Source organism: Ranitomeya variabilis, chromosome 7 (assembly GCF_051348905.1).
Source record: "Ranitomeya variabilis isolate aRanVar5 chromosome 7, aRanVar5.hap1, whole genome shotgun sequence".
NCBI classification, from domain to species: Eukaryota; Metazoa; Chordata; class Amphibia; order Anura; family Dendrobatidae; genus Ranitomeya; species Ranitomeya variabilis.
The window spans coordinates 79,022,639-79,037,387 of NC_135238.1; the positions used below are offsets into that span (position 1 = coordinate 79,022,639).

General features: G+C 41.4%; 1 protein-coding gene across 1 annotated transcript in view; it reads right to left on the reverse strand.

Moving 5' to 3' along the window:
* Positions 1 to 446: 446 nt before the first annotated feature.
* Positions 447 to 14,749, reverse strand: part of LUC7L (LUC7 like) — a 38,210-nt gene continuing 23,907 nt past the window's right edge. Inside the window, exons 6-9 of the mRNA XM_077275329.1 lie at positions 14,314 to 14,490; positions 10,857 to 10,945; positions 10,506 to 10,691; positions 447 to 739 (exon numbers count right to left, since the gene is read on the reverse strand). Of these exons, the coding sequence (XP_077131444.1) occupies positions 10,529 to 10,691; positions 10,857 to 10,945; positions 14,314 to 14,490 (429 nt within the window). The 3' untranslated portion in view covers positions 447 to 739; positions 10,506 to 10,528. The remainder of the gene's footprint in view (positions 740 to 10,505; positions 10,692 to 10,856; positions 10,946 to 14,313; positions 14,491 to 14,749) is intronic.

The window sequence follows — 14,749 nt, forward strand, 5'->3', positions numbered from 1 at the left end:
CAACATTTGAGTCTACATAGCTTTAACCACAGAGTATACAAACAGTTTTGATCTGTATTATGTAGCTTCAGCGAACACCATCTATTTTATTACTACTTAGAAAGTGTAAACAAAAGGTGAGAAAAGTGAGTAAAAAGATGCGACATCCTACAAATCTCCATGAATCCATTCTTATATCTGCAAGGTAAGATTCTAACACTAACATCTAGTGGATAGGGTTTATTTTTTTTTAGCCAAATTTCTGAGCTTTCTAATAGATTATACTAACACACAAACCTGGTATCTTTACATCTATTATACAAGAAAAAAAATTGACAAGGATGAATTGATGACCATATATAACTTGGATGTGGCAAGATATTCGGTTTCTCTTCACACAGAGCTTTTTTGGTATCTTATACTCCCATCTACCTCTCCTAAAATAAAACACACAAGCACGATGAACAAACTCTGTACACTTAATATTTTAATTATCCTCCAACTATTTTTCAAAACTGAGGGCAAGCAGAATCGAGTTGAGTAACATTTGCTATTTTGAAAAAAAAAAAAAAAAAAGGAAAATTAAGTTTATCAAAGGTGAGTTTTCCGTAAGAAAAAAAAGCTTTATTATCATTTGTAGAACAATGCTCGATTACTTAAAAATACAACACAAAGAATGTTATTTGAAGTACTGCAAGTTCCCCATATGCAAAATCAGACTTCATGACTGAAACACGTTAGTTGTGTGATTCCAGCAGATCTAAAATACAAAGAAAAAAAAATAAGTTTAATGTAGCTTAAAGTAAAACAGGAAGCAATGATCAAGGTAATAACTATGCTGCATACCTCCATGAAGAAATTAAAGGGGTTTTCCATTACTAGGACAACACCTTATATTCTATATTCTCCCTTGCAAAATAGATTGATTGTTCTTCGTGGGAGACCCAAAATAATAATCTGGTAGTTGTGAGAATTTTTGCTAGCCATTAAAAGGTAAGTTATGTTACAAAGCAAGTTTTCAAGACTACCTAGGTCTCTTCTTGTTTGCTTTGTAACAACACTCATTTTATTTTGGTTCGCCATTAAAAAGGTATCACTATTATAAGATTATTACTTTGTTTCTCCTACTGAAAGCAAGGTTTTCTCAACTGGTTAACACTGTACCAAAACCTTCTTTTTGTAATATAAAAACATCATATACTCATCTCCTGTAGCAGCGATATTGGCACAAAGGCTGGCGTGACATTATGTTAGGTAAGCCCTGCAGCCGATCAGCGGCCACTATTGAGCTGCTCTGCTCTGACTTCCTTCAAACATACCTGAGATGTCTGGGAGAGGTGTGAGCGGATGCAGGGCCCACTGCTACGCCACCATTTTTTTCGAACATAAACTGATTTTACATTTGGTGCTGATTAATTACCTAATATGCTTACGAGACCATTATAGCTGTTTTATTTCATGCAGCTTTAAGTCTGATGTATAGACAAAGTTTGTACAGTCAGCATGCTGGCTCATAGACAACTGGATGCAGTTCTACATTGAATTTACTAAACCAGTATACAGCGCATTCTTAAGTCTGTGAGATATAAGTGCTATCACGACACCATTAGGTCCAGAACCATTTGGACAGTGACCGAATCTTCGTGATTTGCGCTCTGCATGACACTTTTATTTAACATGAAACAACTGAGATGCAAGTGTAGTGCAAACTTTCAGGTGTCAGTATTGGTTGAATAAAGATATCCTGTGAAACGTTGAGGAATTGCAACCATTTATCTAACAAAAACCTCCTTTCATGGGCTCAAAAGTAATTGTGGAAATAAACGTTACTATATAAAATATTTATTAATACTTTATAAACAATCCTTTGAAGGCAATGACTGCCTGAAGTTTGGAAACCATAGACGTCCCCCAACGCTGGGTTTCCTCCTTTGTGATGTTTTGCCAGCCCTTACTACAGTGGACTTCAGTAGCTGCTGGTTTGTGGGTCTTTCTGCCTTAACCCCTTAGTGACCAGCGATATAAGAGACCAGCATCCCCCTATGGGAGACAATTCTGTAGCTGTCACTGTACACTATAGCTGACAATTTGCTTTATCAGCCACGATCAGTGTTGGCACTGACTATGATCTTTTAACCCCTTAAATGCTGCTGTCAATAGTGACTATGGCATCTAAATTGTTAAGAGCGTGGGGGCTTGCCCTTTAATTCCACTGGCACCCTGAGAACTTGATTGTGTGTTCCTGATGTTTGCCAAGGCAGTTCATGGTCAAATAACGGCCTTAACCCCTTCATGACCCAGCCTATTTTGGCCTTAATGACCTTGCCGTTTTTTGAAATTCTGACCAGTGTCCCTTTATGAGGTAATAACTCAGGAACGCTTCAACGGATCCTAGCGATTCTGAGATTGTTTTTTCGTGACATATTGGGCTTCATGTTAGTGGTAAATTTAGGTCGATAATTTCTGAGTTTATTTGTGAAAAAAACGGAAATTTGGCAAAAAATTTGAAAATTTCGCAATTTTCACATTTTGAATTTTTATTCTGTTAAACCAGAGAGTTATGTGACACAAAATAGTTAATAAATAACGTTTCCCACATGTCTACTTTACATCAGCACAATTTTGGAAACATTTTTTTTTTTTTGCTAGGAAGTTATAAGGGTTAAAATTTGACCAGTGATTTCTTATTTTTACAACAAAATTTACAAAACCATTTTTTTTAGGGACCACCTCACATTTGAAGTCATTTTGAGGGTTCTATATGGCTGAAAATACCCAAAAGTGACACCATTCTAAAAACTGCACCCCTCAAGGTGCTCAAAACCACATTCAAGAAGTTTATTAACCCTTCAGGTGTTTCACAGCAGCAGAAGCAACATGGAAGTAAAAAATGAACATTTAACTTTTTAGTCACAAAAATGATCTTTTAGCAACAATTTTTTTATTTTCCCAGCGGTAAAAGGAGAAACTGGACCACGGACGTTGTTGTCCAATTTGTCCTGAGTACGCTGATACCTCATATGTGGGGGTAAACCACTGTTTGGGCGCACGGCAGGGCTCGGAAGGGAAGGAGCGCCATTTGACTTTTTGAATGAAAAATTGGCTCCAATCTTTAGCCCACACCATGTCACGTTTGGAGAGCCCCCGTGTGCCTAAACATTGGAGCTCCCCCACAAGTGACCCCATTTTGGAAACTAGACCCCCCAAGGAACTTATCTAGAAGCATAGTGAGCACTTTAAACCCCCAGGTGCTTCACAAATTGATCCGTAAAAATGAAAAAGTACTTTTTTTTCACAAAAAAATTATTTTAGCCTCAATTTTTTCATTTTCACATGGGCAACAGGATAAAATGGATCCTAAATTTTGTTGGGCAATTTCTCCTGAGTACACCAATACCTCACATGTGGGGGTAAACCACTGTTTGGGCACATGGTAAGGCTCGGAAGGGAAGGAGCGCCATTTGACTTTTTGAATGAAAAATTATCTCCATCGTTAGCGGACACCATGTCGCGTTTGGAAAGCCCCTGTGTGCCTAAACATTGGAGCTCCTCCACAAGTGACCCCATTTTGGAAACTAGACCCCCCAAGGAACTCATCTAGAGGCATAGTGAGCACTTTAAACCCCCAGGTGCTTCACAAATTGATCCGCAAAAATGAAAAAGTACTTTTTTTTCACACAAAATTTCTTTTAGCCTCAATTCTTTCATTTTCACATGGGCAACAGGATAAAATGGATCCTAAAATTTGTTGGGCAATTTCTCCTGAGTATGCCGATACCTCATATGTGGGGGTAAACCACTGTTTGGGTGCACGGCAAGGCTCGGAAAGGGAGGCGTGCCATTTGACTTTTTGAATGGAAAATTAGCTCCAATCGTTAGCGGACACCATGTCGCGTTTGGAGAGCCCCTGTGTGCCTAAACATTGGAGCTCCCCTACAAGTGACCCCATTTTGGAAACTAGACCCCCCAAGGAACTTATCTAGATGCATAGTGAGCACTTATAACCTCCAGGTGCTTCACAGAAGTTTATAACGCAGAGCCGTGAAAATAAAAAAATAATTTTTCTTTCCTCAAAAATGATTTTTAGCCCAGAATTTTTTATTTTCCCAAGGGTAATAGGAGAAATTGGATCCCAAATGTTGTTGTCCAGTTTGTCCTGAGTACGATGATACCCCATATGTGGGGGTAAACCACTGTTTGGGCGCACGGCAGGGCTCGGAAGGGAAGGCACGCCATTTGGCTTTTTGAATGGAAAATTAGCTCCAATCATTAGCGGACACCATGTCGCGTTTGGAGAGCCCCTGTGTGCCTAAACATTGGAGCTCCCGCACAAGTGACCCCATTTTGGAAACTAGACCTCCCAAGGAACTAATCTAGATGTGTGGTGAGCACTTTGAACCCCCAAGTGCTTCACAGAAGTTTATAACGCAGAGCCGTGAAAATAAAAAATGTGTTTCCTTTCCTCAAAAATATTTTTTTAGCCCAGAATTTTTTTATTTTTGCAAGAGTAACAGGAGAAATTGGACCCCAAAAGTTGTTGTCCAGTTTCTCCTGAGTACGCTGATACCCCATATGTGGGGGTAAACCACTGTTTTGGCACACGTCGGGGTTCGGAAGGGAAGTAGTGACGTTTTGAAATGCAGACTTTGATGGAATGCTCTGCGGGCATCATGTTGCGTTTGCAGAGCCCCTGATGTGCCTAAACAGTAGGAACTCCCCACAAGTGACTCCATTTTGGAAACTAGACCCCCAAGGGAACTTATCTAGATGTGTGGTGAGCACTTTGAACCCCCAAGTGCTTCACAGAAGTTTATAATGCAGAGCCGTGAAAATAATAAATGTGTTTCCTTTCCTCAAAAATATTTTTTTAGCCCAGAATGTTTTATTTTTGCAAGAGTAACAGGAGAAATTGGACCCCAAAAGTTGTTGTCCAGTTTCTCCTGAGTACGCTGATACCCCATATGTGGGGGTAAACCACTGTTTTGGCACACGTCGGGGTTCGGAAGGGAAGTAGTGACGTTTTGAAATGCAGACTTTGATGGAATGCTCTGCGGGCATCATGTTGCGTTTGCAGAGCCCCTGATGTGCCTAAACAGTAGGAACTCCCCACAAGTGACTCCATTTTGGAAACTAGACCCCCAAGGGAACTTATCTAGATGTGTGGTGAGCACTTTGAACCCCCAAGTGCTTCACAGAAGTTTATAATGCAGAGCCGTGAAAATAATAAATGTGTTTCCTTTCCTCAAAAATATTTTTTTAGCCCAGAATTTTTTATTTTTGCAAGAGTAACAGGAGAAATTGGACCCCAAAAGTTGTTGTCCAGTTTCTCCTGAGTACGCTGATACCCCATATGTGGGGGTAAACCACTGTTTGGGCACATGCCGGGGCTCGGAAGGGAAGTAGTGACGTTTTGGAATGCAGACTTTGATGGAATGGTCTGCGGGCATCATGTTACGTTTGCAGAGCCCCTGATATGCCTAAACAGTAGAAACCCCCCACAAGTGACCCCATTTTGGAAACTAGACCCCCCAAGGAACTTATCTAGATGTGTGGTGAGCACGTTCAACCCCCAAGTGCTTCACAGAAAAAATCATTTTTCTTTCCTCAAAAAAGATGTTTTAGCAAGCAATTTTTTATTTTCACAAGGGTAACAGGAGAATTTGGACCCCAATATTTGTTGCCCAGTTTGTTGTGAGTACGCTGATACCCCATATGTGGGGGTAAACCACTGTTTGGGCGCACGTCAGGGCTCGGAAGGGAAGTAGTGACATTTGAAATGCAGACTTTGATGGAATGGTCTGCGGGCGTCACATTGCATTTGCAGAGCCCCTGATGTGCTTAAACAGTAGAAACACCCCACAAGTGACCCCATTTTGGAAACTAGACCCCCGAAGGAACTTATCTAGATGTGTGGTGAGCACTTTCAACCCCCAAGTGCTTCACAGAAGTTTATAACGCAGAGCCGTGAAAATAAAAAATAATTGTTCTTTCCTCAAAAATTATGTTTTAGCAAGTAATTTTTTATTTTTGCAAGGGTAACAGGAGAAATTGGACCCCAACAGTTGTTGCCCAGTTTGTCCTGAGTACGCTGGTACCCCAAATGTGGGGGTAAACCACTGTTTGGGCGCACGTCGGGGCTTGGAAGGGCGGGAGCACCATTTGACTTTTTGAACGCAAGATTGGCTGGAATCAATGGTGGCGCCATGTTGCGTTTGGAGACCCCTGATGTGCCTAAACAGTGGAAACCCCTCAATTCTAACTTCAACACTAACCCCAACACACCCCTAATCCTAATCCCAACTGTAGCCATAACCCTAATCACAACCCTAACCCCAACACACCCCTAACCACAACCCTAACCGCAACAGACCCGTAACCCTAATTCCAACCCTAATCCTAACCCTAATCCCAACCGTAACCCTAATCCCAACCCTAACCACAACTGTAACCCCAACACACCCCTAACCCTATCCGTAACCCTAACCACAAGCCTAATCTTAACCCTATTTCAAACCCTAGCCCTAATTCCAACCCTAACTCTAATTCCAACCCTAACCCTAAGGCTATGTGCCCACGTTGCGGATTCGTGTGAGATTTTTCCGCACGATTTTTGAAAAATCTGCAGGTAAAAGGCACTGCGTTTTACCTGCGGATTTACAGCAGATTTCCAGTGTTTTTTTGTGTGGATTTCACCTGCGGATTCCTATTGAGGAACAGGTGTAAAACGCTGCGGAATCCGCACAAAGAATTGACATGCTGCGGAAAATACAACGCAGCGTTTCTGCACGGAATTTTCCGCACCATGGGCACAGCGGATTTGGTTTTCCTTAGGTGTACATGGTACTGTAAACCTGATGGAAAACTGCTTCAAATTCGCAGCGGCCAATCCGCTGCGGATCCGCGGCCAATCCGCGGCCAATCCGCTGCGGATCCGCGGCCAATCCGCTGCGGATCCGCTGCGGATCCGCGGCCAATCCGCTGCGGGTCCGCTGCCAATCCGCTGCGGATCCGCGGCCAATCCGCTGCCAATCTGCTGCCGATCCGCTGCGGATCCGCGGCCGATCCGCTGCGGATCCGCGGCCGATCCGCTCTGTGTGCACATGCCATAACCCTACCCCTAACCCTACCCCTACCCCTAGTTCTAACCCTAGTTCTAACCCTAACCCTAGTGGAAAAAAAAAAAAAAAAAAAATTCTTTATTTTATTATTGTCCCTATGGGGGTGATAAAGGGGGGGGGGTTATTTATTATTTTTTTTATTTTGATCGCTGTGATAGAACCTACCACAGCGATCAAAATGTACCTGCAAGGAATCTGCCGACTGGCAGATTCGGCGGGCGCACTGAGCATGCGCCCGCCATTTTCCAAGATGGCGGCGCCCAGGGAGGAGACGGCAGGACACCGGGAGGATCGGTAAGTATGAAGGGGTGGTGGGGGGGTGGATCGGAGCACAGGGGGGGTGATCGGAGCACAGGGGGGGGGGATCTGAGCAAGGAGGGAGCGGACAGCAGGACGGGGGAGCCGGCAGGCGGACGGAGGGGACCGGAGGACTAACGGAGCACTGGGGGGGCGATCGGTGGGTGTGGGGGGGGGCACTTTAGTATTTCCAGCCATGGCCGATGTTATTGCAGCATCGGCCATGGCTGGATTGTAATATTTCACCAGTTTTTTAGGTGAAATATTACAAATCGCTCTGATTGGCTGTTGAAAGTGAAACTGCCAATCAGAGCGATCGTAGCCACGGGGGGGTGAAGCCACCCCCCCTGGGCTGAAGCACCACTCCCCCTCTCCCTGCAGATCGGGTAAAATAGGAGTTAACCCCTTCACCCGATCTGCAGGGACGCGATCATTCCATGACGCATACGCTGCGTCATAGGTCGTTTTGGCACCGACTTTCATGACGCAGCGTATGCGTCAAAGGTCGTTAAGGGGTTAAAGATTGCTGGCTATAGCTACCTGTTCAAAAGTTATCTAAATTGAGGTGGTAAAAATAAACTTTTTCATTCCTGTAATGTCACTTTTCATTATTTCCTGAGAAGCACCTGAAGGGTTAATAAACTACCTGAAAGCCATTTTGAATACGTTGAGGGGTGCAGTTTTTTAAATAGTATCACTTTTGGGGTTTTTCCAATCTATAGGACCCCCAAAGTCACTTCAAAACTTAATAGGTCCCTACAAAAAATTAAGTTTTGGACATTTCCTTGAAAAAATGAAAAATTACTGCTACATTATTAAACCTTCTAAAATTCTAACAAAATAAAACACTTTACAAATGGTGCTGATATAAAGTAGACATGAGGGAAATGTTATTTATTAATGTGTTTGTGTGGTATGACTATCTGGATTAAATGGATAATCATTCTAAGTTTGAAAATCGCTATTATTTTTTTTAAAAAAAGAGTCAAATTTCTAATATATAAAAAGAAATGGATCCGCGCTGCAGTGATATTAAAATGACCAAGGATGTGGATGAGTGTATATAGAAATGCCTAAGAGATATTACGCTGTATAAATGCACCATAAACCACCATAAGCTGTGGGCTGTGGTAGGGGACCTCCCGCTGACACACGGTGCATTTATACAGCGTAATATCTCTTAGGCATTTCTATATACACTCATCCACATCCTTGGTCATTTTAATATCACTGCAGCGCGGATCCATTTCTTTTTATTTGTTTGCATTCCCCTTTGACAGTACCAGCTCCTTCTGTCTTGGTTCCTGCAGCTCAGTGATTTCAGTCAGGTAGCGCTGGTGTATTTTCTTATATCACAAATTTCTAATATATTTTGCATTTATTTATCAAAGTATCAACCTAAATTTACCATTAACATAAAATATGATGTGCACGAAAAAACAGTTTCAAAATCACTGGGATATGTTGAAGCATTCCAGAGTTATTACCACATAAAGTGACACTGGTCAGATTTAAGAAATTTGGCCTGGTCACTAAGTTTTGCGTTAATCATGTGAAATGCTGATCGATGTGGCTGAGATCTGGTGATGACTCGGCCATTGCAGAATATTCCACTTGTTTGTCTTAAACTCCTAGGTTGCTTTCCCAGTGTCTTGGGTCATTGTCCATCTGTACTGTGAAACGCCGCCAATCAACTTTGCTGTAATTGGTTGAATCTGAGTAGAAACTATAGCCCTGAACACTTCAGAATTCATCCGGCTGCTTCTGCCTTCAGTCACATCATCATCAATAAACACTACTGGCCCAGTGTCATTGGAAGCTATACATGCCCATGCCAGAACACTGCCTCCACCATGTTTTGCAGAGGCTGTTATAGGGATCATGAGCCGTTCCAACCCTTCTCCATACTTTCTTCTTCCTGTTATTTTGGTACAGGTCGATGTTATGTTAGTTTCATCTGTCCGAATGCTTTTCCAGAAGAGGGATGGCTTTTTTAGATTGTTTCTTGGCAAAGTATAATTTGCCTTTTCTATTTTTAAAACGGATTTATGGTTTGCACCTTGTGGTGAACCCTCTGTATTTGCTCTCATGAAGTCTTCTCTTTATGATAGACTTAGATCCTGAAACACCTACTTCCTGGAGAGCGTCCATCAACTGGGTGGATGTTATGAAGGGGTTTTACTTCACTATGGAAAGGAATCTGTGATAATCTATGACTTATCTTCCGTGGACATCCATGCCTTTTTGAGTTTCCAAAATCACCAGTACTCATTTTTTTACAGAATGTACCAAACTGTTCATTTATCCACTTCAGACATCTCTGCTCTCTCTGATGGATTTTTTATGGCCTAATGATGGTCTGTTTTGCTTCCACTGAGAGCCCCTTTGACTACCTGGAATCAGCTCCAGATCTTTTACCTGCTTAATTGAGTTTCAGAGAAAACCTCTCTAGGTGATTGACAGCCAATCAAAGAAAGCAGTGTGGGAAGAATATACTATAGTCTCATTTCTGTTGAATCTCCAAACTACATGCTCTCTAAAACACTGGACCAATTCAGAGAAAGATATAACTGGATGCAGTCGTGCAGCCAAGCTCTGATTTAGGCTACTTTCACACTAGCGTCGTACGACGCATGTCGCAATGCGACGTTCCGACGCATACTGTGAAAGCGCCGCACAACGGGGGCAGCGGATGCAGTTTTTCAACCCATTGTGAGCTCCGGGGAGGAGGGGGCGGAGTTCCGGCCGCGCATGCGCGGTCGGAAATGCTGGACACGACGCACCAAAAAACGTTACATGCAACGTTTTTTGTGCTGACGGTTCGACGCAACAGTCACATGACGGTAGCGACGTGTGGCAATGCGTCGCTAATGTTAGTCTATGGAGAAAAAACGCATCCTGCAAGCAATTTTGCAGGATGTGTTTTTTTCTCCAAAACGACGCATTGCGACGTGCGTCGTACGACGCTAGTGTGAAAGAGGCCTTATGCTACCGGTGATTTGGCAACATGAATCAAGTACTAGGTTCCCTTTAACAATTTTTGATTCAGACTGAAAAAAAACCAAAACAACAAAACAATAAATCAATATTCCACTATACCAGTGGCAGTACCTATTTCAGCTGCTCTATAGTAGTTATTTTCTTGAACGTTCCCTATCACGTGAACTGCCATGGTGACTTTTGTTACGACTTCCTGAGCGGCTACGATGATGCCTATGCCGCTCCCTTGACCTTGATCTTCTCTTGTCACGAGAAGCTGATCGCGATCTTCGTCTCCTCTTCTCTCTGGACCGGGAACTGCAATTAACAACCACATTTCAGAGGGGAAAAAAAAAGGAAAAAATATCCTTAAAACTGTATTCGCTATATGCAAATATGTATATTTTATTTTAGCTGGTTTCCTTTTGGGAATAAGGTGCATGGTAAATTCCACTGGTCCAGAAACTTGTTTTTAACACTTACCGCTTCCCTGGCCTCTCATCTCGGTCTCGTTCCTCGCGTCTCCGCAAGCGTTCCTGGTTTCGTTTCTCCTGCTTGCTTGCAACTGTTTTCTAAATTGAAGGGTAAATACAAAACATGAACTTGGGCTATATGCCACAAATGACTGATCAGTAGGAGTCTGACCTCTGGTACTCCTAATGAATTTAGGTGCTTTTCTTGTGTATTGCCAAACACCCCATTCACAAAGATGAAGAATAACCAATCAACAGCCATGGACAAGCCATAAATGCATGTTGTAGCAATAGTCTATGTTGCCATTTCCGTTTAGGCATTTTGGCAATAATCAGACTAGCCAAATCTACAGTGGTAAGTAAAAGTTTGGGCCCTGATCATAATTACTGTTATTGTGAACAGTTTAGCAATTGAAGATGAAATGATCTCGAAAAGGCCTAAAAGTTAAAGATGACAGATTTCCTTTGTATTTTAGGCCACAAAAATAAATAAATGTGTTTGTGTGTGTAATATATGTATACTAGCTGAAGAGCCCGGTGTTGCCTGGGCATAGTAAATATCTGTGGTTAGTTATAGCATCTCACTTCTCTTATTTTCCCATCAAGCCTCTCATTTCCCCCTCACATCTCTCATTTTCTCCCTCACACCTCATTTTCCCTCTCACTCCTCTCATTCCCCCCTAACACTTGTTATTTCGACCTCACATCTGTCATTTTCCGATCACGCCTCTATTTTCCCCTCACTCCTCATTTTGCACTCACACCTTTTCATTTTCACCTCACACCTCTCATTTTCACCTCACACCTCATTTTCCCCAGTATATACATGTTTGTCATCTCCCTTTTATATAGTATACACCTGTATGTCATCTCCTGTATATAGTATATACCTGTATGTCATCTCCCCTGTATATAGTATATACCTGTATGTCATCTCCCCTTTAAATAGTATATACCTGCTGTATGACATCTCCTCCTGTATATTGTATATACCTATGTGTCATCTCCTCCTGTATATAGTATATACCTGTATGTCATCTCTTCTGTATATAGTATATACCTGCTATATGTCATCTCCTCCTCTATATACCTATGTGTCATCTCTTCTTTTATATAGTATATACCTGTATGTCCTCTCCTCCTGTAAATAGTATATACCTGTAAGTCATCTCCTCCTGTATATAGTATATACGTGTGTCATCTGCTCCTGTATATAGTATATACCTGTGTGTCATCTCCCCTGTATATAGAATGTACCTGTATGTCATCTCCTCCTGTATGTAGTATATATGTGTGTGTCATCTCCTCCTGTATGACTTTTTGTGTTTCGACTATTATGTGGCGAGGTTGGTGTATGTGTGGTGAAATGTGTGCTGAGGGTGGTATGTGTGTTCAAGCACATGGTAGTGTGTGGCGCATTTTGTGTGTGTGTTCATATCCCCATGTGTGGTGAGTATCCCATGTTGGGGCCCCATCTTAGCAACTGTACGGTATATACTCTTTGGCGCCATCGCTTTCATTCTTTAAGTCCCCCTTGTTCACATCTGGCAGCAGTCAATTTGCCTTCAACACTTTTCCTTTCACTTTTTCCCCCATTATGTAGATAGGGGCAAAATTGTTTGGTGAATTGGAAAGCGCGGGGTTAAAATTTCTCCTCACAACATAGCCTATGACGCTCTCGGGGTCCAGACGTGTGACTGTGCAAAATTTTGTGGCTGTAGCTGCGACGGTGCAGATGCCAATCCCGGACATACACACACACATACATACACACATACATTCAGCTTTATATATTAGATATATTTTTACATTTAAACCTCTTTTTCACCATAGACATATAGTTATATTTAAGGTGGGCTCCCCCTGTTTGCTGCAGGCTCCTGCGGTGAGCCCACAACTTTTCTGGTACATGTCAGCTGATTTGAACAGCTGACGTGCTCCTAACAGCCGCAGGTGGAATCGCGATCCACCTGCGGCTGTTAACATGTTAAATGCCGCTGTCAATATCTGACAGCGGCATTTAATATGCTTGCACTGGAAGCACGTTGCAAAAGTGTGGGGACCCTTGGAGATTTGTGTGGTCAGATAACTTTTACCAAGGTTTCTGACCTAAATGAGTCTGTTATTAAGGTTATGGCTTGATCCTCATAATCGTCAGGAAAGGCCAGGTAATGCAAATAAATGGTGGTAGCCCATAAAGCAGGAGAATGCTATAAGAAGATAGCAAAGCTTTTTCAAGTTGCCCTTTCCTCAGTTAAAAATGTAATTAAGAAATGGCAGTTAACAGGAACAGTGGAGGTCAAGAGAAGGTCTGGAAGACCAAGCAATAGGTCAGTGAGAGCTGCTAGTAAAATTGCTAGACAGGCAAATCAGGACCACCACTTGACTGCAAAAGACCTTCAGAAAGATTTAGCAGACTTTGGATTTGTACTACATTGTTTTACTGTTCAGCGATACCTGCACAAACAGAGCCTTCATAGAAAAGTAATCAGAATGAAACCTCTCCTGCGTCCTTCCCATAAAATTCAGCTTCAGAAGTGTGCAAAAGAACATCTGAACAAGCCTGATGCATAATGGAAAGAAGTCTTCTGGACCGATGAGTTTAAAATGGAACTCTTTGGTCACAATGATCAAAAAGGTATGTGAGAAGGAAAAAGGCCACAGAATTTCAGGAAAAAAATATCTAACAAACCATTAAGCATGGGGAAAAGTGCTGGGAATTGTGTGGGACTGCTCAGAATCAGCTGACACCCGCCAGCTGTGCATTCAAGGCCAAGGTCATAGGGACGTCTTAGGTGGGAAAGGGGTTAAATGTAGAAGATGAAAATATATCTATCTATCTATATCTAGATAGAGATTTAGAGATATATCTATCGAGATATAGAGAGATAGAGATATATACGGTATATATCTATATATATATATATCTATATATATCTATATATATATATATATATCTATATATATCTATATATATATATATATATATTATATCTATCTATCTATCTATCTCTCTATATATCTATATATATGTCTATATATATCTATATATCTATATATATATATCTATATATATATCTATATCTATATATATATATATATATATATATATATATATATATATATATATATATATATATATATCTATATATCATCATCATTAACTTTAGGAGTTTTAGAGATCACTTAATCTTCAACTTGCTTAACTGTTCGCAGTAAATAGTAATTTTGACGAGTGGCGCCAAAGCTTTTACTTTCCACTGTAACTCTGTATCAAGAAATCTAATCTTGTGAACACATGGGTCTATAAATATTTTAATACCTATAACCCAAGGTGCTGTACACATTTCCTAAGACAATTTAATATATTGTAAAATGTCAAACCACGTTATGAGGTTTCCTACTGTACATACATACCACAAGTGTAAGGTAATACAAATAGATGCATTTATTACATTAATACTTACTCTCATTTGCTCAAGCTTCTCTCGGATGAGAATAAAGCCTAGATGCAACTTCCCTCCAAAGTGATCAGCAAGTCGCCGATCATTGTCATGTAATCCAAGGTATGCAGAACACACCTCACAAACACGCAGCTTCTGCTGCTGAAAACTGGACGCAGGCATCGAATTACGATATTCATCCTAAGAATAATGTGGAAGTAGAGGACAATTTAGAAGATGATGCATAGAAACTAGAATATATAAGTTTCTCAATTATAAAATTACTGATTAGCACTGTCAGCAGCAGAAAAATCAATCAGAACATGGATGTGGCTTTTGAAAGCCCCAGCAGTCAGATTGAGAAAAAGAAGCTGGTGCTAAGACATAAAACCAACAGCTAGCCATAGGGACAAAGTGTTTTAGAAAATGTATCAAGGGTCCGTGTTTTGCCTAATACATG